The 26146-nt window shown below is 36.5% G+C and overlaps 2 protein-coding genes across 2 annotated transcripts; one reads left to right on the plus strand and one right to left on the minus strand.

Annotated features, from left to right (window-relative positions):
• The first annotated feature begins 524 nt into the window (after positions 1 to 524).
• On the plus strand, positions 525 to 18805 carry ampd3a (adenosine monophosphate deaminase 3a). Its single transcript, XM_073859390.1, is given in 15 exon segments — positions 525 to 808; positions 5723 to 5945; positions 6035 to 6203; positions 6672 to 6837; positions 8611 to 8834; positions 8914 to 9039; positions 9119 to 9313; positions 9387 to 9518; positions 10480 to 10643; positions 10745 to 10871; positions 14041 to 14204; positions 14505 to 14625; positions 17064 to 17237; positions 17695 to 17805; positions 17873 to 18805. Coding segments are annotated over 15 exon segments (2340 nt in total). The 5' UTR covers positions 525 to 735; the 3' UTR covers positions 18044 to 18805.
• A 685-nt stretch (positions 18806 to 19490) lies between these two features.
• On the minus strand, positions 19491 to 25887 carry lyve1a (lymphatic vessel endothelial hyaluronic receptor 1a). The gene is made up of 6 exons (XM_055213525.2): positions 25350 to 25887; positions 25025 to 25187; positions 24786 to 24925; positions 23373 to 23537; positions 23200 to 23278; positions 19491 to 20511 (listed from the first exon to the last, which is right to left on the minus strand). The coding sequence occupies exons 1-6, from the start codon at positions 25636 to 25638 to the stop codon at positions 20352 to 20354; spliced, it is 996 nt and encodes a 331-aa protein (XP_055069500.2). The 5' UTR covers positions 25639 to 25887; the 3' UTR covers positions 19491 to 20351.
• Between the last annotated feature and the right edge of the window lie 259 nt (positions 25888 to 26146).

Here is a 26146-nt window from a genome sequence, read left to right on the forward strand (position 1 = left end):
GGGTTTAAGACTGAGTTTATACCAGCTTATTTTCATGTCTTTTTCATTCTATGGTTTCGTATTGATGTGATACAAATAGATTCCGAGCATGGCCTCCTGTTGTTGGACAACATGAACGTCACCCGTCCTATCACCACTCAGCATAAGCTCCAAAGGAGGTGTCAGTTTCAGGGGTGATTACAGTACTTCTAGACTAAATGACATGATGCCTCATATGTAGCCCTGCTAATGGCCAGCGGTATTGTTTATCTGCAGCTAAAAGGATACGTGCTCAAAGCAAGGTCAAAACAAGAGCTAAGGGGTGCGAGATGCCTGGAGCCATCAGTCAACAGCAACCACTGTCCTGAACACAGAGTCAGCTTACATGGGCTGTAAGATTTTAGAGCGTCGTTTGGGAGACTACTGGTGGATTTTTTGAGAGTAGTAAAGAGTAAATGCTAAAGTCAGGATTGTATACATGAGATGGTTTGGGTAAGGTCCTGTTAGTAAGCAGATGGGATTGCTTTTTGTTGACAGCACTGGTGACATTCAAAGGATTAGTTGCTCTGTGGACGTGAGGCTTTTGGCCTCCAAAAATAGAGAGAGAGAGAGAGAGAGACACTCAAGAAAACAAAAGTGTATTCAGACAGCATCCCTAAAATAGAGAGCGAGAGACACTCACCAAAACAAAACTCAATTCAGACAACAGCAGTTTTCCAGAGCTTCACTGGACATGACACATAGATAGTTAAACTTATGCCCAGTAACACATTCGGATTGCGGGTGCTTAAATCAGCAGGTCCTGAGATGTCAGTGTCAGGGACTGAAGGTAAGACGACAACAGTCATACAGCTGTGCATTTAGCAGATGCTTTTATCCAAAGCGACTTATAAGCTACACATTTTATCAGTGTGTGTTCCTTCTGGTTAGAGATGCACCGATATCGATTGCAGATTATTCAGACTAATATCTGCTAATGTCAAAAGTTTGGTGGTTATATTAACTTGCATTAACTAAATTCTGAAGATTCAATTTTCTGAATGTTATTCAATGACCATTAATATTGAATATTTTTTAAAAACAAATCTCAAATTCATCACATTTTTTAGTTCTCTGATTAACAGACTATATCGGCAATAGCTATCGGCTGTTTTTAAACTATCTGCCAATAGCCGATACACTGAAAAAAATTATTCATTCAATTTACTCCATTTTTTTAAGGTAAGTGGTTGCAATCAATTTATTTAAGCTACATTTAAAACAAAAAAGATTAGTAAAGTAAATTAAAATAAAACATTTTTTTTGTTTAAATGTAGCTTAAATAAATTGATTGCAACCACTTACCTTAAAAAATTGAGTAAATTGAATGAATCACTTTTTTCAGTGTGAAAAATTGCTTTTATTCACGATACCTATTATTGGCCAATATATAATGCATCTCTAGTTCAAACCTATGACCTTTGCCCTGCTAATGCAATGTTGTTCCAGTTGAGCTACAGGTTTTTATTTACCTGTATTCATTATAGAGAAAGATGCTTAAGTTATTGTAGCAGAGTGTTTGTACGTGTGCATGTTTTGTAGCTCAACTGTTAGTGCATTGCGCTAGCAAAGCGAAAGTCGTGGGTTTGATTCCCGTGGAACAAAAATATGATAGATATAGATAAGTATAGATAGAACATAAATGAAGAGTTCATATGCAAAACCCTCTTAAGTGCATATGACATTTTTTCATATTGACATTTAAATAAACTTTTTTTGTCAGGCTCTTATGTTTAGGTTCAGTCATTTCAGTTTACAGCACTGAAATGTTTATTAGTCAGTAATATATATACCTAATATTAACAAGATGCGTCACTGCGTATTGATATGAATGGGGGCAGACCGCAATGATCAGAAAGGCCGCTCTAGTCCCGCCTCCCAGTAAAAAGAGCCAATCACCAACCGATTAAAAAAATGGAATACTCTGAAAGAGGAACTTTGCGCAGAATTAACAGGTCTTGTTAGTCTTGTTCCGGGAGCGTTGCAAATATGGGGGTGTAGTGAAGCTACTTCATTAAAAGGACTTTGGCTTTAAACACTTTTGAAATGATTGCCTTTTGCTGCACATTTTTTGGCAAAACTTTGGACAAAATATAGTAAACAGTTGCAAATTCACTAAAGATGCAACTAGTAGGGCCTTATGATTTAAATGCAGAAAACACGGACAGAATCACGAAATTAAGACATGAAAACGGAATTTACTTTATAGTGCAGAATTTTGCGGAATTTGACAAATTTTGTATAAACCATTTACCCATATAAAGTCATTATAACTTATTTGCCAAAATCAGTTAATTGCCGTTGGCTTCTTAACAGGCAAAAAAAAAAGAAAGAAAGAAATGTATGGAAACATGTCCCTGTTTGCAGGATGCAACATGGTCATATGATTGCGCACCGTCAAGTATAAAGATTCATTCTGAATAGAGAAAACCATGTTAAAGAGACAAAGAGACAAAGTTTTTAAAAAACTGAGAAATTAAACTGTAAGACCTTCCTCACATAGACTAAGTTATATACAGCTTTAGGGCCCTATTTTAACGATCTGAAACGCAAGTGCGAAGCGCAGAGCGCAAGTGACTTTGTGGGCGGATCTTGGGCGCTGTTGCTATTTTCACGGCGGGAGAAATAAGTCTTGCGCCGGGCGCAAATCAATAAGGGGTTGGTCTGAAGTAGGTTCATTATTCATAGGTGTGGTTTGGGCGTAACGTCAAATAAACCAATCAGAACGCTATCCAACATTCCCTTTAAACGCAAGGGCGCAAGTTCCATGGCGGGTTGCTATTATTATGACGGATTTACCAGGCGCACGCCAGGAGCGGTTCACAGCCGAGGAGACCCACGTTCTTGTAAGAGCAGTCAAAGACAGAGAAGTTGTTTTGTATGAGGATAGGAGAAACCCACCCGAATCAGCGTCGCGGTTAAACAGGCGTGAGAGGAAATAGCCGCAATTGTCTCATCAGCTGCGCCAAGCAGTACAATGATGTCAGGAGACGGGGGGATCCCAAGCTTGCCAGCATAAATCGGGCACGCCGGGCACACAGGAGGACATCGCTGCGTCCACCCTCACAGCTGAAGGGGTTTGAGGGCTTGAAATCGGACACAAGAAACGCAAGGTCCAACCCCAAAGTAGCCTACACTTACAAATCAAGTTCATATACATAAAGTTTTCTTTTGAAAACATTTTAATTATTATTTACATAAAATAAACGTAATACAGTCACACAACAAACTTATGAAAATATTTTAATCGTTATTTGCATGATAATTGTTTAACGCTGCCACACAAAATAAATAAAAACTATCACCACAATGCTCACCATATGATTTCCCTTATCTCATGTATTAATATTTTTTATTGTAACAATTTATGATGATTTCCCTTATCTTAAATTTTTTTATTGTAACAATTTATGATTTGCAAAAATAACTGTTGCATCTGTGTAGATTAGATAAGCAATGCGCGTTGTGCACGCTATACATTATGGTCAAGCATGCGCCCTTAAAATAGCATAATGAACCACGCGCAACGCGCCACTGACTTTAGACTATTTTTTTTTGGTTAGTAGCGCAATTGTTTTTTGAAACTGCAAAATAGCATAAGAGATGGTTTGCGCCGGAGCACGCCTCCTTTTTTGTGCTGAACCGCCCAGGGAGCGCAAGTTCATTCCCTAGTTTGCCGACGTGCGTCTGTGGAGGGAAAAACCCGCTGTGCGCCGGTGCAAAATACGAAATGATACATGCGTCACTGACAAAGTCAATTGCGCTGGGTGCAAGATAGGGCCCTTAATGTTTTATTGGCTATGTTTTTATCTGTACTGTTCACTAAATTTGACAGCAGTTTGTCTGACAAAAAGATTCAATGTTGGATTTTTCCATGAAATCCTGTAAGCATTACCCAAAAATTTAAACACTACCAAAATGTACTTTTAAATGAAACCATTAATAAACTGTTGTTTGATTGTATAATAATAAGTTTAATCATTCTGATTACTTAAATTTAAGTTATACATTTTCAGAATCCAAAAAATTGAAACAGAACAAAATGGAATAAAAAACAGAAAAATTCAAATGGAACAAAAAACAATTTAAACCGAACAAAATGGAATAAGAAACAGAAATATATAAACAGAACAATATGGAACCCCCCCCCAAAAAAACAGATACATTTTAGCAGAACAAAATGGAATAAAAAAACATTAAGCAGAACAAAATGGAATAAAAAAAATGAAAAATTAAAGAGGAACAAAATGGAATAAAAAAACAGAAAAATTTAAGCAGAAGAAAATGGAATCCAAAAAACACAAAAATATTTAGGCAGAACAAAATGTAATAAAAAAACAGAAAAATTTAAGCAGAACAAAGGGTAATAAAGAAACAGAAAAATCCAAATGGAACAAAATAAAAAAGTAAAAAATGTATTAGAACAAAATGGAATACAAAAATCAGAAAAAAAATCAGAACAATATGGAATCCAAAAAAGAGAAAAATTTAAGCAGAACAAAGTAGAATCCAAAAACTGAAAAATTCTAACAGACCAAAATAGAATAAAAAACAGACAAATTTAAACAGAACTAAAAGGAAATAAAAGAAAAATTCAAGCAGAACAAAATGGAATAAAAAAACTAGAAAAATTCTAATGGAACAAATGGAAACAAAAACTGAAAAAACTTAAACAGAACAAAAAGAAAAAATAGAATACAGAAAAATAAAACAGAATTTGAGAAAAAAATAGAATTTGGAAAAAATTCCCTGAACTAGAAAGTCAGAATGAAAAAATAAGTAAACTAAGCCACACATTAGGGGGCGCTGTGATAAATGTGGCTGACACATCTGGGTTGTATTCAGGTCCAAATACTCACAAAGGACACAAATTTGAATGTGATACATGGTCGTTTCAAATTCGTCTTCTGTGCACCTTGAGGACGTGTCGTCTTTAACAGATTTTGCCACCAAACCGATATATCTAAATGACCTAAGGCCGGGCTTAAGCAGATTTGATGCTTAAGTATTTGATTAACGTATAATACGCACGAGAACATTCGGTCGTTATCATTGTTTAATTTTTAACGGAGGTGGCGGTTAGCGACTTTCTGAGCTCTTCAGATATAAATAGAATGCTTTGCATACAAGCACATGCCAAATGCATCACCAGATTACATTTATCATAATTTAATTTCTTAACCAATAGATCAAGATGTTACCTTCTCCAATTAGTTGGATGCCCTCAACCTTGTTGTTCTCAAATGTTGTGGTACCTGTGGTTATACAACTGTTAGTCAGTCTGATACAAGTAGATTATTCATGCAGAAACAACATTCATCATTGGGGTTTGATTCTTGATCAGGATTACTTTTGATGTTGTCACTGTGGGCAAACTGTTCAGGGAAAACGTATCAACTCACACCCAGAGCTCAGACACTTGATCTGTCTTAACTTTATATGTATGCCTGCAGCTGTGTGCTGGCCTACTGACTGACTTTACAAGCCAGAAGCAATAGCTGGGAAATCCACACGACTATTTATAACAAGTGTGCTGTTGTGAACCGTTAAACATATATCAAAGGCTTTGGCGTGGTGACAGCAAGCACTCCAACATTTTTGTTTAGTTTCATGACATGTTTGCGTATGGTATTGGTGACCAAATGCTTTGGTAAATGACATTATTGTTTAAGAAATTAAATGTGATCGTGTTCGATCCGTACAGACCTGCCACGGCAGTTCCCGAAGATTGCTCTAAGTGATGTGGATGAGGAAGTTCGACTACTGGCAGAGAAGGTGTACGCTTCGGTGCTCAAGGAAGAGGACAGTAAAGATGCCATGTCCTTGTACACGGTCTCTGAGGACTGTCCTATCGGCATACAGGAAGCCAAAGAGAGAGAGCTGCTCAGAGAACTGGCTGAGCAACAGTCGGAAGAAAGTGCCAAGCGGTTAGCATGAATGGTCCTTCAGTTTATACATTTAAAGTTTTATTATTTAATAACTAGTTTGACTAACCATTTTAATCTGTATTCTGTAGGAAGAAGAGTCTACAGATTATTAGATCCCAGTCAATGTCACTGCAAATCCCAATGAGTACAGACAGTGTGGTGACCCCCATCGTGCCTCCTGGATCTACTTGCCCCTTGATGCCACAAATATTTCCAGATTTTCAAAGAGTCATCATCAGTGGAGACTACTGCGCTGGGGTGTGTATTACTGGATAGTAGGTGTGTGCAATGTTTAGTTTTTTTTGCCACTGTCTCGATAATCTCTATGATTTTGCTGGAAAAGATATACAAATAATATTTAGCATCCTTGTGCGTGATAGTGGCAAAAAAAGTATGTAGACAATTTGTGTGATTTTAATAATAACGATAGCTGACGACATTTAGCATCCTTGTGGCCAAACAAAAATATGTTGATAATTTGTGTTATTTTGGTAATATTGATAAACTGGTGATATTTAGCGCCCTTGTGTGCGGGATGGTTGCACACAAAAATATTTCTGCCCCTATACTTGAACTTTTACATGGCATACAATATACATGTATCACACAACCGTACTGGAAAGCACTGAGTATTTGATAAGTCTGTGATCATTTTCTTTGATAAAGCCATTGAGTATTTCAGTAGCTGATAATAATGAATTGCTCTCAATCACTGTGCACTTGTAGATAACGGTCGAGGACTACGAGCAAGCAGCTAAGAGTCTTCTCAAAGCACTGTTTATTCGAGAAAAATACTCGAAGCTGGCATATCACCGCTTCCCTCGGGCCACCTCACAGTTTCTGCATAACGCTGCGGATGAAACGTGGAGAGAAGAGGATGAAATCCTGCCAGGTACGTCTGCCTCATAACCAGACTTTGACACATGTTCTCTATCTGGGCTCATTTTAGCTTCTGTAAACATTTCACTGTAATGTCTGTTCAAAGCTATTTTTGTTTAAAGACTCTCTTAAGTCCCTGTCCAAAGTACATTCCCAAGAATTTAACAATAAACAAATTTTAGACCCAATGGCCTGGCGAGACAGACAGTGATGCTTTTTTTTAACAGAAAGAATGCGAAACATGAATCTTGGATTTGTAATTTTTAGTTTTTATGTATTGATTATAATACAATTTAATATTGCAAACTTAAAGGGACACTCCACTTTTTCTTGAAAATATGCTCATTTTCCAGCTCCCCTAGAGTTAAACATTTGATTTTTACCGTTTTGGAATCCATTCAAATGATTTCCGGGTCTGGCGCTACCACTTTTAGCATAGCTTAGCATAATCAATTGAATCTGAGTAGACCATTATTTAAAAAATAAGTAAAGAGTTTCAATATATTTCCTATTTAAAACTTGACTCTTCTGTAGTTACATCGTGTACTAAGACTGACGGAAAAGTAAAAGATGTGATTTTCTAGGCTGATATGGCTATGAACTATACTCTCATTCCAGCGTAATAATCAAGGACTTTGCTGCTGTAACATGGCTGCAGCAGGCGTAGTGATATGACGCACTGCCCGAAAATAGTCCCCTGCTATTGAAAGTAACCAAAGGGACTATTTTCAGGCAGTCCCTTTAAAGAAACAGTGTGTAGATTTTTAGCGGCATCTAGTGGTGAGACTGTGAGTGTGAATTGCAACCGACGGCTCAGTCCACAGCTTCCCTCCCTTTCGAAACGCATAGTGAAGCTACGGTAGCCGCCAAAGGACAAACACGTCATCGTGTGACAGAAACGTAGTGACAGAATGCGCTCTGTAGAGCAGTTTGTCTGTTTTATGGTGAGTACACACCAAACGCGAGGCATTGCGTTTCTCGCTCTAGATTACTTGCTGGATTGAACTCGTGCCATGCAAATTTTTCGCTTGAGTTTGAGGCAAGTTGCTCGTGTTTCTGTGCAATGGCGCCTCCCAGTTCGCATCATTCGCATTGCCCCGCGCGAGTTTGCGTCTGTTTGCATCATTGCATTGACTTAGTATGTAATCTACTTGCGCAAATTGTTGAATTCGCGTTAGGTGTGTACCAATGATGTGCGGGTCAATGTATAAACAACCTGTACCCGACCGACGTTTTCAACAAACCCGCCTGCAACTCGGACCACAAAATATATATATATATATATATATATATATATATATTGTATCCTACCTGCTTCCTGGCCTGCAGGAAGTATTAATTGTTTAAAATAGTTAATTGGCTAGTTAATTTGTTAATTAATTGGTTAGTTAATTTTTAGATGAGTCGTAACCGCGGGTGACCGCAGGCACCCGCTCATTTTGGATAAACCCGCATCACTGGTGTGTACGCCCCATAAGGCTACTGTAGAAACATAGCGGCGACTTACATCGCGCGTCCCCTTACGTGGATGTATATGAAAACGTCTCATTCTAAGGTAATAAAAACAATACAGTTCATTATGTAAGGTCTTTATACACCACACCACTGATAAAATAGTTATGTATAATATATTGCATTTCTGTCAAGAGATCCTTTTAACAGTTATACAATGCACCTTTAAAGCATTACAGCATCACATAACGTATATCACATTATTTAGCAAGTTATCACATAATGCATTTTTTAATCATGCAACCCTATCTTTAAACTTCTCTGCTCTTCACAGATCTCTGCCCTTGCCCCGGTGAAGGAGAGGACCCTTATAGCATGGAGAATATTCCAGAAAACCTCAATTATGAGTTGAAGATGAAGGATGGCATCATTTATGTGTATGAAAACAGTGAAGCTCTGAGCATGAACAAACCACACTGTCTGCCTTACCCAGACCTGGAGACATTCGCCATAGACATGAGTCACGTGCTCGCCATGATCATCGACGGGCCCACGTAAGCATCTCAACATCCATATTCATTCATATAGTACGCACATCTTATTTACCCCTAAATGTATCTCCCGTTCAAACACGAAGACCTACTGCCACAGACGACTAAACTTTCTCGAATCGAAGTTTTACTTGCACGAAATGTTGAACGAAATGGCAGAGCTGAAGGAACTCAAGAGCGTTCCTCACAGAGATTTCTACAATGTCAGAAAGGTGCGATCCATACACTGATGTACTCGCTAATGTATTTAACTTGTTTGACTGATGCAAACACGTACATGGCTGTCTACAGGTGGACACGCACATCCATGCAGCGGCCTGTATGAGCCAAAAACACCTTCTTGATTTCATCCAGACCACCTATAAATCTGACGCGGACAGGGTCGTGTTGGAGAAAGCCGGGCAGAAACTAACTCTCAAACAAGTGTTTAATAATTTGAACATGGACCCTTACGATCTCACCGTGGACTCCTTAGATGTTCATGCTGTAAGTAAAATAACTTTGTTTTACTGTATGTTGTTGTTATATGTGCATAAATTTAATTGAACTGTATTGACAGGGCAGACAAACATTTCACCGCTTCGACAAATTCAACTCCAAATACAATCCGGTAGGAGCCAGCGAGCTGCGGGAAATCTACTTGAAGACCGACAATTACATCAAGGGGGAGTATTTTGCACGCTTGATCAAGGTATGGCGGCATTTTGGCACCCATTGTGCCAAAACGCTCCCATATACACTACAGTATTGTGCTAAGTCTTTACTGCATACAAATTACCTGTACATGGTTCCCACGAGTCCTTGAAATCCTTGAAAGTTTGTGAATCTGGGGGGAAAAATTCAAGGCCCTGGGAAGTTTTTGAAAATATACATACATAGATACAGGTCATTGAAAGTGCTATGCAAGATGTTTTCTGGGAAAAAATCCATATTATTCCCTGTGTAGTGTAGGATAATATCATAACAATTCTAGACTTTAAAGCACACGTGCTAAACTGTTCACTTTAAATGTTTATATCTTCTGTATGCGAATGTTGATTCATACCAAAATGCTTTTTTGCATAGTTGTGTTTGACACATGAAAACGTCTCGAGTTACGTATGTAACTGTTGTTCCCTGAGAAGGGAACGAGACGCTGCGTCTCCCTTGCCATACTTTCTGCGTCCTTGTAACGCTGTCTTTGGCAATATTTCAGATAGCGATATACTTCCTGGCTCCCGTGTGACCCTGTCTTTGTCATTAAGCCTCACCATTGGTTGAATTTGATATACACATTCAGACGCACTTACCCCTGGAGGCGTCCCCAAAGTGTCACCGCAGTGACGCAGCGGGAGTTCCCTCGAAAGGGAACTGTAACAATGTATCTTAAAAGGTAACACATTGTAACCTTGCCCTTACTTGAAATGTGTCCCAACATTTAGTCATTGAATTTGAGGGTATTGGACCTGGAAAGTCCTTGAAAGGTCCTTGAATTTGAAGTTAACTAAAGTGTGGGAACCGTGCCTGTATTTTCTGAATGTAAAAAAGAGACTGAAAAGTAATTATATATGATCAGTGTACCATTGCAAAAACTGCTAATCTAACGGTGGCATGGTGGGCTTATGCACCATACTGTGTTATACTGATCTCACATGCCTCCTTGTCTTTATCAGGAGGTAGCACATGATCTGGAGGAGAGCAAGTATCAGCACGCTGAACCACGACTGTCCATCTACGGACGCTCCACTGAGGAGTGGGATAGCCTCTCTAATTGGTTCATTCAGCAAAAAGTGTACTCGCCAAACATGCGCTGGGTCATTCAGGTTCCCAGAATATAGTAAGCATTGTAGCTTCATAAAGATTACAGTATGAAATCTTTTAGATTTTACTATGGATTATGGTTCGTCTCACAAATGTACTTTGTGACTATTTTTTCAGTGACATTTTTAAATCACGTAAGCTGGTTCCTAACTTCGCCAAGATGCTCGAGAACATTTTCCTTCCTCTGTTTGAAGCAACGGTGAACCCTCAGAACCACAAAGAGCTCCATGTATTTCTAAAATATGTAAGTTTATAAGTTTGTGATACATGCTCATTCTTCAATGTTTTTATCGATGTAGTTACGATAAACTTTACACTAAACACGTTGCAATAAGATTGTATTTGTTAAAATTAGTTAATGCTTTACTGTAGGTAACATAAACTAAAGAGATGAATATATTTGTACGGGTATATTTGAAGAGTTTGATTCCAAACGCTATAAAAAAAACGTTACCGCCAAAATCAGTATTATATCAGGGCAGTATTAAAAAGTCAATTCTTAATTTGACGCAAAATCCAATATCTGCCCGTGTTATTCTGTCACCTTTTCTCCCTTTTTTCCAAACTGCGACAAACGCCAGTCTTCGCTTTGTGCAGCATGCAAAAATCTGCTCAACAAATCATCGGGCACCATTCCACGCATTGTAAACAATAATGGCAGCGCTTGAATACACACAGAATCCTAGTTTTCCTCATTTATTTTGTACTTCGTGATCAACGAACAAACAAAAACAAAATAGTATTTTTGATGACATTGATAAACCTGTGGTGGTTTTCTGTGGCGGAGAAGAAACGTAAGCCATCAAAATCGAATAATTTACGCAAGAGGCACTCGGGTAAAGGAAAAATGCCGGCTGTTGTTTGTTTTCACATGGCAGCATCAAGCTTCTGTCATGCTAACACATTGAGCCCAGTAGATCTTATGAAAAACGTTTCATTATTTTTTTTGGAGCCAATGAAAATCGAGCAGGACCAAAACATTTTACAGCTGATCGCTGTCAAAACAATTCAGTGACGACGTCCCAAGTATAACCGCAGCAATGACAGTATTCTTAATATGACAAAGTAAGTGTTTTGATTAATGCCATAAATGTTTATTTTTTAACCAGTGTATATCACTAGTCAACTAAATGAAAATAACATGGCAGAAAATGCACATTTATATATTGATTCAGTGGATTTATTGCAGAAAAAAATATTATTTTTTATAATAAATCTTTGAAAATCAAATTATGGATTTGAATTTTGTATGTTTTTATAACCTAAAGATGCTATGTGAAAGTTTGTAACAGATAATAGTGTTTTTCATCTTGTCACTTTCTTGGTATAGAAAACAAGATTTTACCCAAATTAGTCAAAATGGATTTATCGTGTTTTGGAACCAAACTCTTCATTTGTAGCAATAGCCAACAATACATTGTATGTGTCAAAATGATCATTTTGGAGTTTTATGCCAAAAATCATTAGGATATTAAGGAACGGATTTGCCCCATGAAGATATTTTGTAAATTCCTTACCATAAATTTATCAAAATTATTTATCAATATAGCTGCAAGCAGCAATTGCCGGGGTCAGGCCAAAAAGGGCACAGGAGAAAGTAAAGTTGAGTTCAGATGAGCAGTTTAAAGAACCTAGGAAAATCTCTTGATTTCAGACAAAAAATTATAACAGTTATCAGCAAAAAAGCTGTGTTCTCATTCAGTGAAATCTCTCCCTCTCTTCTTGAAGAGCATTGACAACTAGAACACTGAAGAAAATGTGAGTGGTGCTTGCAGTGGCAATACTCAGCTCACAAAATGTTACAGTGGTGTCATGAGTCAAAAGAGCCCCCCCATGTCTCTACAATGTTCTTATGCAGAAATATACCTCTTGCAAAAATGGTTAATAAGGTATTCTCATTGGTTGCTAGGGAGTGAGTTGGAATGCACCAATGATTATACTTCAAACCAGTAAAGGCTTAATCGATGAAGAATCAAGGTTTTAGTTGTACTGTAGCAGTAGTTTTAGGCAAAAAATACCGTATTTCTATCTCAAAACCACTAAGTGGCGCAATGACAAAATTGTGCATGCACCCTCAGATCATAACTGTGTTGCATCTAGTTAGTTTTGAACTATACACTCTAGTTTAGTGAAGAAATCATAGGGTTGCTTTATTTCAAAGGTTTTGTTTAATTGTAGGGCCAACTAGTGGTGCAAGCATACAATATTTTTGTGTAGCCTCAGACTGTGGTTATACATCATCGTATCAAATCTGGTGAAAAAATCTCGTTTCGGTGCAAAGTTATAACCAATTGTGTAAAAAAAACACAAAATTTAAATGTAATTTTTTGTTTATCGCAAATTTCGGCCATTTCTGATGAAAATTTTAATACAGCGCCAATAGAGGTTTTTGTTCAGAAAGTAATGTAATGTTCTTCCTATGGCGTTTTCGAGTCGATCGGAATAACGCTCACGGAGATATTCGCGCATGTTTTTTAAGCGCTATTTTGCTGCGCAGGGCTATGTGTAAAGCAAAACCTGGCATGTTTAGTATCGTTGGACTCGGCAACAGTTCAGGACTACAAGGTAACAAGTCCCACTAAAATATGTCGACCGCAGCCAAAGTTATAGGCATGTAAACATTTGTCTGACCACTAGGTGGTGTTGTGACGAAACTGTGCATGCACCCTCAGGTCCTGACTGCCATCACAAGTACAAATCTCGTGTCAATATGCTTAAGTTTGGCGAAGATACAGCCGTTTTTTAGCGCTCTACGCAAAATTTGTTGACACGGTTTACGGAAACAGATTGACGAATCGACATGAATTCCATAACTTTTTGCCTTGAGGGTCTATAGATGCTACATACCGATTTTCTTGACAATCGGGCAAAAGCTCTGGGACGAGTTCCCAAAAGACCCCTAATTAATAAAATGTGTTTCTAAGAACTTCGTTTGGACAACTTTAAAGATAATTTTCTCAATATGTGCTAGGCTAAATGCTAGCACATTCACAACACGCTGTACAAAGATCAAAAGTGCTCGCATTGAAAAAAGATAGGGATGTATTAATTTGTCTAAGTTGAGGTAAGAACAAAGTAAAATATTGGAAAACGGTGGTGTTTTCCTTAAATTTCAGCATTTACTAATACATTAAAATCAAAAGTTTCAACTGTTAACATTAGTTAATGCACAACGAACTAACATGAACAATTGTATTCACAATAACTAACATTAACCAAGATTAATAAGTGATGAAAAGCTACATTGCTTATTTTATTTCAAATTAGCTAATGCATTTACTAATACAACCTTATTGTAAAGTGTTATCAGTAACTGTAATTGTATTTAATTTAAAACTGTTTGCAATAATGTAAAACTTTAAAAGGAACTTCTTGTACTGTATTAACAGTGTCCACATGCTCCTCTTTCTCAGGTGACTGGCTTTGATAGCGTGGATGATGAATCCAAGCACAGCGATCATATGTTTTCTTATAAGAGCCCTAAACCTGAGCAATGGACAACAGATGACAACCCGCCCTATAGCTACTACCTCTTCCACATGTATGCCAACATCATGGTGCTCAACAACCTCAGGAAGTACGTCAGAAACTTTATATGTCCAAGAAATGCCTATGAACTGGAAAATGACATTGAAGGAAGGGAGAGGCCTCATAACAATAGAAAAGTCTTTGTTATGAGAGGAATTACTGTAATATTTGCAATACAGAGTTGTTCTTACTTTACTGTCAGGCTTTAATGTAACCCTGAAAAACACGAACAAGGTAGCTACCATAATATTCTTTTAAAAAATCTTTCAACGTTGTCCTGCTTCCTACATTCTTCTTTACTGTTTATTGTATTTAGTTTTTAACATATACATTTTGTCCCTTTGCACAGGGAACGTGGCCTTAGTACGTTTCAGTTTCGTCCTCACTGTGGTGAAGCCGGGTCCATCACTCATCTGGTTTCGGCTTTCCTCACCGCAGACAACATCTCTCATGGCTTAAACCTTAAGAAGGTAAGCAGTCTGAGTCTCAAGTATGCACAACTTTACCTGATGCAGAAGATTTGGTGCTTTGTGTAGTATCTGCTCTGCACCCGTGGTAAAATAGCATAAAAATGATGGAGGTTGTGTAGGTATAGCAAACTGGAAAATCTGTGCACCCTTACTCGCAGACAATTAATGCTTTCCTGATCAATATTGTGTACTGTATTCATGTGATGCTTATAAAACATGCTGAGGCTAGCCTGTCCCTAGAGATTGACTGCTCTGTTCATACCTGTGCTGTTTGTTCATCATGACATCACCAGAGCCACATGTTTGTTGCATACAGTCAGCTCCATAAATATTGGAACAAAGGCACATTTTGTGTTATTTTAGCTGTTTATCAACATTTATTCTAATTAGAGTCATATGAGGAATACTTTAAGCTTAAGATAGAGGGTATTCACATTCAAATTGGATGAAGGGTTTAGGAATTACAGCCGTTTAAGGTAACACTTTAATATTGGGAACACTTGTTGATAACTTTGACTTTTGCCTCAGTAAACTCCCAATTTACTGCTAATTAATAGCTAATAAGCTACGGTCCGTTGAATGCTTGAATCTGATTGGCTGATGAACGTTCTGAGGTATGCAATTATTTTCTGGAAAACGCACGGGGAAAGTTGTTGCAGACAGCTTTCTTGACCGCATTAAAGTTCCATATCACTTCACATAGTTAACTGTAATAACGGACTAACAAAAACAACATGACAGATGATTTTTTTAAGGCAATAACAGCACAGAGGTAGCCTCATTCACACAATCTCTCTCGCTCGCCATCGCTCTCTCTTTCTTTCTCTCTCTCTCTCTGTCTCTGTTGCTCTCGCTCTTTTTCTAATAACTTCATTAATAACTGCATTAGAATGTGTCAACGGCTCAAGCTCCCATTGCCAGCTTTAAAATTATGTTTTGGAACAAGCAAGAGAGTTGTTGGATGAGACGCGGAAGAATAATCCTACTCACAATAGCGATTTAAGTACAAAAACCAGATGAATCCCTTCAAATATATCATGTGATCGATGTCTTGAGGTGTGGTAACCGTAGTATTTTTCTAATAATTCAACGGCCCGTCGCCAATTATTCCTTACATATTGGATTGGGTTAAGGGATGTACAATATGGTCATGCAGAACAAGGCATTAATATGTATTTTATAAGCACTAATAAACAGCCAATATGTAATCTAATAAGAAAGTAGTTAAAAGTGATAATTGGTCCCTATACTAAAGTGTTACCCGGTTTAATATGTAACTCCTCCTTACATAAAGGCCAGAAGTAATGGAACAGTTGAGCTATTTTATTTAGAGGTATTGTCTTTGTTAAATAATTTTCTCGTAAAATAAGGATGTTAAAGGTCTGGAGATTTTAAGTGTGGTTTTTGCATTTGGAAGTTGTGGCACTGAACCCACATTGTGTGATTTAGGGAGATCTCCATGCAAGTAATACAGACCATATTTAGGTTTCGAAAACACAACAAAGCCATCAGTGATTTGGTACATTTTGAGAGGAAAAACACACTGGTGAGCAACAAAAAAATTCAGCAACAAAAAAAATCCTGGACGTCCATATAACATAACAATGGTAAATGATCGCATTATCCTCTCCATGATAAAGAAAAACCCCTTTACAATGTCCAGCGAAGTGAAAAATGATCTGAAAGCTTAACGCAGATCGTTAACATGTACTAACACACACGTACACACCAAAGTAAATGAAAATGAAAATAGGGGATCTTTAAAGAGCATCTATGGTCCGATTCATGATTTTTCATTTCCTTTGGTGTGTAAGTGTGTATTAGTACATGTTAACAATATGCAAATGGTACAAACCCCAAAGTAAACAATGATGTGAGTTATCGTCTCCAACATAAATCTTTTTTTCTTGGACTACAACAAACACACGGATTGGACTACAACAAACCTGGGATTGTTGATGTAGAGATGACATTATCATAATTCCTCCCGCTTCAGACTCACAGCCTGTAAATTAACCCCTGTTAGCATTGCATTGTGAGCGAATCTTTCAAACATGGTAAGGAGCGTCACATTCCAGCTGACGTCAGAGGTATTCAGGCCAATCACAACGTACAGGTTAGCTGGCCAATCAGAGAGAGTTTTGTACAAAATCGGTGTGTTTCATGAGAAGAGGGAAATCTGGAGCTACAAATATGTCCGGTATGTGGAAAATAATGTGTTTTTTTAACCATAAACCAAGTGAACACATTGTATTATACCAAATACACAAAATAACGTTGTTTTAAGCAATGAAATGGGTGCCCTTTAAGACTAAAATATTCTTACTAAAAGCCCAAAACCTTTATTATTTCATGTACTTTCAGTTTTGTTTCCCCCACTTTGTTTATTTTCACTTTAAAGAGAGATTAATTATTTTCATGTGTATATGTTTTCTCAGAGTCCTGTGCTGCAGTACCTGTATTATCTTGCTCAACTGCCCATCGCTATGTCCCCGCTGAGTAACAACAGCCTGTTTTTGGAGTACTCGAAGAATCCTTTAAAAGAGTTTCTACACAAGGGCCTGTGTGTGTCGCTCTCCACAGATGACCCTATGCAGTTTCACTACACAAAGGTCAGATACACACACAAAAATACATCTTTCCTATAGCTATTGTTTTCTATTTTCCGAAAGAAACATGGGAAAGATGAATGCACATTTATATATTGATTCAGTAGAATTATAGCATTTTGGGGGGAAATGCGGAAAAAATAATCAGTTTTTATAATAAATCAAATTATGGATTTAAATTTTTAATGTTATTATAACCTAAAGATGTTATAAGAAAGTTTGTAACAGAAAATAGTGGTTTTAATTTGATCAATTTCTTGGTATAGAAAACACATTTTTACTGAAATTAGTCACAATGGATTTATTGCGTTTTGGAACCACATATGTCGCGTGAAGAATATATAATAACCACTGACCTTATTTTACTCGTATATTGAAAACTGCTATTCTAAAAAATCCTAGAAGGAAGCCATTACCCAACCTTTCCTTCCTGTTTTACGATGTGTACTGCATACTACAGGAGGCTCTAATGGAGGAGTACGCTATCGCAGCCCAGCTGTGGAAGTTAAGCACATGTGACGTGTGTGAGATTGCCAGGAACAGCGTCCTACAGAGCGGCCATTCCCACGAGGTACTGCACTCTTTATACATTTATGCAAATATTTATACAGCACTTATATCTTTGCCATCTTCAACAGGAGAAGAAGCACTTCATCGGGGTGAATTACCTGAAGGACGGGCCCGAGGGAAATGACATCCGGCGGACCAACGTCGCCCAGATCCGAATGGCCTACAGATACGAGACGCTGTGCAATGAACTCAGTTTCCTAGTGGATGCTGTAAAATCAGAAGTCAATGGATCACAGTAACCTTTCAAAACAGATCTGCAGGCTCTCTGTGCCTATTTATGCATGGTCACTGTTTGTTTAGGATTGAATCAAAGGAACCCTAATGTAATTATTATAAACGAATCTTGCCCTGCTTTTCAGAGATGATGTGTGCTTGTTTTAATGTGAAGTGGGTGTTTCGCAATGGGTGTGATGTAACATGACATTACATTCACTTGGCTTTGTCTCCCCCAAGTGGAGATTCATGGCTCAAAACATGTATGTGCAGGTGAAATAGAGATGTTTGCTTGTTTCTCTATTTATCTGCCATATCAGACATTACTTAAAAAATGCTTACTGTATAATCACAGGTGTGAATACGGTATGAAGACGTAAGGTTATGCCAGAGCTCTTGTCTAGCAGATCAATGTGCTGCTTGTATAGTAACATCATTTAAATGCAGCCGCTTTTTGGTTTTTATTCCCCCAAAATCTCTATTGCTTCCCAAATGTCAATGATAAAAAAATAAACAAAACATAGACTGCAAAACCATTACACATAATTAGCGTTAAACTGAATGTAGCATGTAGAATTGTGTTTATAAACAGAGAAAAATATATATATTGTTTGACTTATTTTGTATATTATATAGTATATTAATATTGTTTGGAAATTGTACTTTTGTTTGACACGGTGCCTGTAATGTATGTAATAGAAACAAGAAATTAAGAAATAACACTGAAAAATATCTTTTTTTTCTTCCTTTTTTATTGTTTTATTTAGCAATATATATATATGATTTCATATGCTGTCTTTTGTGTGTTTTATCATACTTGTCATTTAGTTGTACTCATAGTATAGCTCTGATTTCAAAATTTTAGTATCTGAAAGTGCACTTTTAGATTTAATAACTTGAGCTTTGCAAACTTCAATTTTGTTTTCAAATTATAGCGGTTAAACTATAATCAAATAGCTAACCATTAAAACTAGTTTAAATTTTGTAACATGTATAGATAACAAAAGTGCGATATTCAATGTGTTCTCAGTTCGTCACACCACAGGAAAATTTGAATGATTAAAAAGCACTAAGTAAATAAGGTAAATTATCAAAATCTTGGAAAGATTGGCAAGATTATCTGCGCTCAAACGCTGGGGGCGTGTCCGATGAAACCACGCCTACTCGCGAGAAAAGCTGTCTTGAGTCCCGTCTTTCAAACAGATATAATTTTACTTAGTTAATCCCTCAGAAAATTTGTCATGAATTTATTATAGAGGAGTAACCATGTTTTTGAGGATCTGAATGGATGCTCGCGATTGTGTTGGGAGTGGGACCGTTTTAGCCCCGCCCAAATAATCTTGAACACAAAAATGTGGAAAAACCTTTTAACGATACTCCACAATTCAGTACTAGTTCACAGTCTTTCTGTATAAATACATTTATAATGTGTTTTCACGGACTTTAACTAAACTAATGTAGTATCTGATGACATGAATATAAAAATAACATTTATTTTAGAGAATTAGGGTGACCACAAAAAACTAAATTCAAATCTACAATAAAAATGTACAAAGCTATAAAACTACTCAAGCCACACAACAACTTTCCTCACAACATGAAAAAAAAACATTTCTAATTACATAGAACAATGCATTTTCATTAAATAGCTAAAAAAATTAGTAAAAGGTGAAAAAATATTTAAAGTTATAAAATAATTAGTCACAGTTCACATATAAATACACACGTTTGCATTTCGTTACATAACTTCAGCATTGTGGCACACACAGGCAACAGTCGACTCTCAGGCATCCCATAGTGTTTTGTTAAAGGGGCCATGGCACAAGACTTTTTTAAGATGTCAAATGAATCTTTGGTGTCCCCAGAGCACATATGTGAAGTTTTAGCTCAAAATACCATATAAATAATGTATTATAGCATGTTAAAATTGCCACTTTGTAGGTGTGTGCAAAAATTTGTCGTTTTGGGTGTGTCCATTAAAATGCAAATGAGCTGATGAAATTTAAACAGTGATGACAATGATGGTGGTTCATTGAAATTAAAACTCAATTGTGCTTTTCTCTGCACTAAATGGCAGTGCTGTGGTTGTACAGTGCAGATTAAGGGGCGGAATTATTATAATAAGAGCTCCTTATGACATCATAAGGAGAGCCAAATTTCAACGACCTATTTTTTCATGTGCTTGTAGAGAATGGCTTACCAAAACTAAGTTACTGGGTTGATCTTTTTCACATTTTCTAGATTGATAGAAGCACTGGGGACCCAATCATAGCACTTAAACATGGAAAAAGTCAGATTTTCATGCCATGGCCCCTTTAAATTAAATAATCAGTTTTATTCTTGGTCAGTCTTGCGGTTATTGTTGTTGTTTTCTTTCTCTTCTATCTCCTCGTGTGGTCTCTGCAGGTCTTTTTTACTATAGTGCTCCAAAACCTCCGTCTCAATGTCCTCTTGTCGCTGCTCAACATCCCAGAATGTCGGGCAGGTTTTGTTCCTGTGACAGAGACATTTCAGTCTGACTCTAACATCTGGTTAAATTTTAAAACCCATCTGGTTTGTTCATACACTGTCCAAACAAAATGGTCAAAAAATGGTGCCAAGCTGTCACTGGGGCAGTACCCTTTAAACAAATGTCCTAATGTGTTAGTTTCAGATATGTACATTTGGTACCAGTACCTCTGAGGTATTAATATGAACTCTTTGGAAAGGTGTGCTTTTTGAAAGGGTGCTACTTAAAGGCTTGCCAATCACAATAGTTAGATCTTTTAAGTGTTTCTCATCTCCAGTCCTTGCGACTCACCTCCCAGAATGTCTTTGTTGTCTCTATATATAAAAAACGGCAAACAGTGCCAATACTACGGAGCCCCAAAGGTGACATTGGAGTAAAAAAATCTAACGTTTAGTTCCGTGTGCGCACGTAAACTTTATTTAATTTTTGCTCCATGTCCCCTTAGGGGCTCCGTACAATGCCAACAACTTTAAAAAGTAAAAGATCAACAAAAAATTACTTCAATTAGTAACGCTTACTTTAAGTGAAGAACTTAAGTCGAAAAATTTTGTCTTACCAATTTAAGTATATATTTTTTTACATTTTTCTACTTTAAAATGTTCATTTAAAGTGAGAAAATTAAATTTAATAATAATTTAATAATTTTTTTACCAATTAAAATATTTTTTTTCTTAAAATTTTTACTAAAAGTTACAAAATTTAAGTTTATAAAACACCTTAAAAAATTAAGTTTTATAAACTTAAATGTTCTTACTTTAAGTGTAGGATTTAAGTTGAAAATGTTTAATTATTTTAGGTGTTACCGATTTTAAAAAAATCACCTTAAAAATGTTGACTTAAAGTGAGAATATTTAAGTTTATAAAACTTATTTTTTTAGGTGTTACCAATTGAAGTAATTTTTTAATTGATCCAACTTTTACTTTTTACAGTGTATTTTCAATGGAAAGTAGCAAAAAGCTTGCTAGGAAAGTCGCTAGAGTGCCGCAAGGATGACATATTTTTGTAGGCTAACCCGGAAGTTAGCGGGACACTGGTTTCGCAAAAAAAGCCCATAAATTTTTCCCATTGACTTCTGGATTATTGCAAAAAATAAGCTCTGTGTTTAACAAAAGTTTATGACACTTAAACGTTTTCTCCAACAACTTTGTCTTTACAGATTAACACAACTTTCATGAATTTTGATGATGTAAATTGTCTCTAACGTTTAGTTTCATGTGCTCACGTGAAACTTTCATGTGCTCAAGCGAAACTAAACGCGATAAAGTTTACGTGCGCACGAAACTATTTAATTTTGCTCCGTGTCACCCTAGGGGCTCCGTTCAATGCCAACAACTGTAAAAAGTAAAAGTTAGATCAACAAAAAATTACTTCAATTAGTAACGCTTACTTTAAGTGAAGAACTTAAGTCTAAATTTTTTTATATTTTATGTCTTACCAACTGAAGTATTTCTATTTTACATTTTTCTACATTAAAATGTTCACCTAAAGTGGGAAAATTAAATTTATAAAACTTAATTTTTAGGTGTTACCAATTAAAATATTTTTTACCTTAAAATTTTTACTTAAAGTTACAAAATGTAAGTTTATAAACACCTAAAAAAATAAGTTTTATAAACTTAAATGTTCTTACTTTAAGTGTAGGATTTAAGTTGAAAATGTTTAAGTATTTTAGGTGTTACCGATTAAAAAAATTCATCTTAAAATTTTGACAAAGTGAGAAAATTTAAGTTTATAAAACTTAATTTTTTTAGGTGTTACCAATTGAAGTAATTTTTTAATTGATCCAACTTTTACTTTTTACAGTGTGTTTTCAATGGAAAGTAGCAAAAAGCTTAGAGTGCCGCAGGGATGACATATTTTTGTAGGCTAACCCGGAAGTTAGCGGGACTTTGTCTTTACAGATCTTTACACAACTTTCATGAATTTTGATGATGTAAATTGTCGCTAGTCGCTTTAAAAAAAGGCGCTAAAGGGGTCTGGAAAGTCGCTAAATCTAGCGACAAAATCTCCAAGTTGGCAAATTAAACTTCTTTTCCCTCTTTCATCAAAGGCCTGCTAGACTTCATGTGGCACCGCGCAGAACGATCAGCGCGTGACATCGCAGTGACATCACAGTATCGCAAGAGCGATTAAAAAGCATATGGAGTCCCTTACTCTCGAATCACTCTCATGTGACTGTGATGTCACATGCCGATAGGTCTGCGCTGCGCCGCTGAAGTCGGACAAACTTGTTTACCGCAGTGGTTCTCAAACTTTTTCGGCGTGCCCCCCCCCATAATCTGTGCATCCCAACGTGGCCCCCCAACGAAAATTTATGACATAAAAAATTCCAAAACATATGAAACTATACAATGTAGTGCTGTTGGTTAGTGGCCTTATTTTTCTGAAATTTAATTACACAAAATTAATTTATCATAAATTCTATAAAATATCATAAAACTGGGGCCCCCCGGCATCATCTCATGGCCCCCAGTTTGAGAACCACTGCCGCACACTAACAAGCTAATAACTAGAATCACGTCTCTTAGGTATATATGAAGACATCTAAACCATTTTGGGAGGTGTGTCACGTTTTTAACTTATGATAACTGTGTGGACAGAGATAAATCTTTATGGTATCAAGTTTAAATCAATTAACATTTACATGACACATTTTCAAAAAAAAGACTTACATTTTAAAATAGTAAAGTGCGAGAATGACAGCCAGGAGAACAACAGAGGCGACCGTGATCAGAAGAGCAACTGGGACAGCTGGAGATCAGAAAAGAGAAAACAGTAAATACTAACAAACATTAGTGTTAATATATCATCAATAACCAAGCTCGGCCTTACAGCAAACACTTACCACCGACTGAATGAAGAAGCAAATGTTTCTCCTCTATGTTATTAAATGAGAGATTGTGTGCAGTAGAGAAGAAACCGGGTGGAGATGATGCTGAAGATTCAGTGCTTGTTTTTGGTATCTCTGTGCTCTTTTGGTCTGCGGCCATGGCAGCCTGGATCTCAAAATCTGTAAACACAGAACCGGTTTGGGCGTGTTACTTAATAGAAAATTAAACAAATCTCAGTGTTCAGATTCCGCCAATTCATCTGATGGACTTCCTTCCTTTATCACATTTGTGGGCTTATAGGAAACAAATCTATGATGATGTCATATCCAGAATTTCCCATTTCCTTGGCATAGTAACAACTTACTTTGATTTGATGCCAAATGACACAGACCTGGACGGGAGTTGATAAAAAACTGATAGATAGACACAAACCTGTATCCTTACAATGAAATATAGGCATTTAGAAAAAATATTACATTGTTGTAAATAAGACCGTATGCACTGCAAAAAAAGATTTTCAAGAAAAAATGTCTTAGTATTTTTGTCTTGTTTTCAGTAAAAATATCTAAAAATTCTTAAACTAAGATGCTTTTTCTTTGTGAGCAAAACGGCCAAAGAAAAAAAGTCTAGTTTTTAGACCAAAAACATCAAACTCAAGTGATTCTGTGCACAAAACAAGCAAAAAAGTCTGCCAATGGGGCAATCAAATTTTTCTTGAATTTAGTGTTTAAGAAAAATGTTCAAGATTTTTTTGCTTACTCCATTGGCAGATTTTTTTTTTGCTTGTTTTATGCACAAAATCACTTAAATTTGATATTTTTGGTCTAAAAACTATAGACTTTTTTCTTGGGTTGTTTTGCTCATCACACTGCAAAAAAATGATTTTCAAGAAAAAAATTCTTAGTATTTTTGTCTTGTTTTCAGTAAAAATATCTAAAAATTCTTAAATTAAGATGCTTTTCTTGGTGAGCAAAACAACCCAAGAAAATAAGTCAAGTTTTTAGACCAAAAATAACGAATTTAAGTGATTTTGTTTTTGCATAAAACAAGCAAAAAATCTGCCAATGGGGTAAGCAAATGTTTCTTGAATTTACTGTAAATCTCTTTTGCTTACCCCATTGGCAGATTTTTTGCTTGTTTTATGCACAAAATCACTTAAATTTGATATTTTTGGTCTAAAAACTACACTTATTTTCTTGGGTCTTTTGCTCATCAAGAAAAAACATCTTAATTTAAGAAGTTTTAGATATTTTTACTGAAAACGAGACAAAAATACTAAGAATTTTTTTCCTTGAAATTTTTTTTTTTGCAGTGTGGGTATTTATTTGCAATCATAAATATTAATACACAAAGGGACATGGTTTTAAACATTTATTATACACATATCTTTATTATACAAAAATATACAGCATCAAGAAACATTTTACCTGTTAAATTGAAGCAAAAGACATCAAATAGTTTATTGAGGTCTGCTCGCCACACGACAACTCCGTCTTTACCTTTGCCACAGATTGTGCTAACATGAACTCTTGGAACAACAGCAATTTGCTCATCTACCCACCCATACCTAAAATTAAAATCATATAAACAATAATAAAGTTTTCATTTTAGACAGTCATTTTACCATAATTTCATTTTGAAAATATTAACAATTTAAAATGTTTACCTGCATGTTTCCAGACCATGTTTCTGGGCCTCCGTTACCTGAGCTTTGCTTGCGATAGTCACGCCTAGATGGTCACAAACAATACGGGCAGCCGATGCATTCAAGGCATATTTATTTCCCAGGGTAACTTCAAATACACCCATGATGGCTTGTTTAGGGTTCACTGTTCATCAGAAGAAAAACAAAATAAAATGAAACATATATTTAGACTTTTGTATGTTAAACTGTTAAAGATCAGTGTCAAATATAACTAACAAATATTAGAAGCTTTTATTATATAAGACAACTTATATATTATATAATCCACAGACAATTTTTTTTTTACCTTTGATAAGTTGGAGATCCATAGAAAGCCCAGACATAAAGAAACTATTCAAAAGCACCAGCAGCCGGACACTTGCCATGTTGAAGTCTGCACACTGGGTAGTTTGGGAGCAGTGTTCAGTAATTTGGACCCGAGTGCCAAGTGGAGAGGTTATAAACTCTAAGGCTAAACTCCCAGGGGTGCGGCCAGTGCATGGAGGGAGGGGCGGTTGTTTTATAAATGACCTGTACAAAGTGTCATGACCGAGCTGCCGCGACGGGGGAGGAGGAAACAGGAGGTTTGCTGGCATCTCTGGATGAGCACTTCAGGAGTTCCCTTCAGGCCAAGGAGAGAGGATCACTCGGTGTTGATTGAAGATCTGCTGACGCACTGTATCACATTGTGAAATATTTCCCTGTCTTGATGTCATAGCAGCTACAGTGAAGGGAGGAAATCAATCATTTAAAGGAAAATGCCCATATTGCTGCTCTTTATTACTGGAGACTAAATGGAGGTCTCCAGTGAGTTTGCTTTATTTAACTTGGTCTGAGATGTTCCTACCAAGAATGCTTACAAGGTGCATAATTTCTTGACAAAACGGTCATTGGGCGTATACCCTTACAAAAAGTACATACTTAAAAAGATCCAGGCATATCTCAAAATTACCCCATGATTTACTCACCCTCAAGCAATTTGAGATACATATGCCCATCATCTTTCAGACAAACACATTTGGAGTTATTTTAGAGTTACTTTTAAGCTTTGTAATGATAGAAAACAAGGATCAGTGAACAACTTCTGGCTTTAAACACCCAAAA

The sequence above is a fragment of the Misgurnus anguillicaudatus genome, chromosome 21, assembly GCF_027580225.2.
Source record: "Misgurnus anguillicaudatus chromosome 21, ASM2758022v2, whole genome shotgun sequence".
NCBI lineage: Eukaryota > Metazoa > Chordata > Actinopteri > Cypriniformes > Cobitidae > Misgurnus > Misgurnus anguillicaudatus.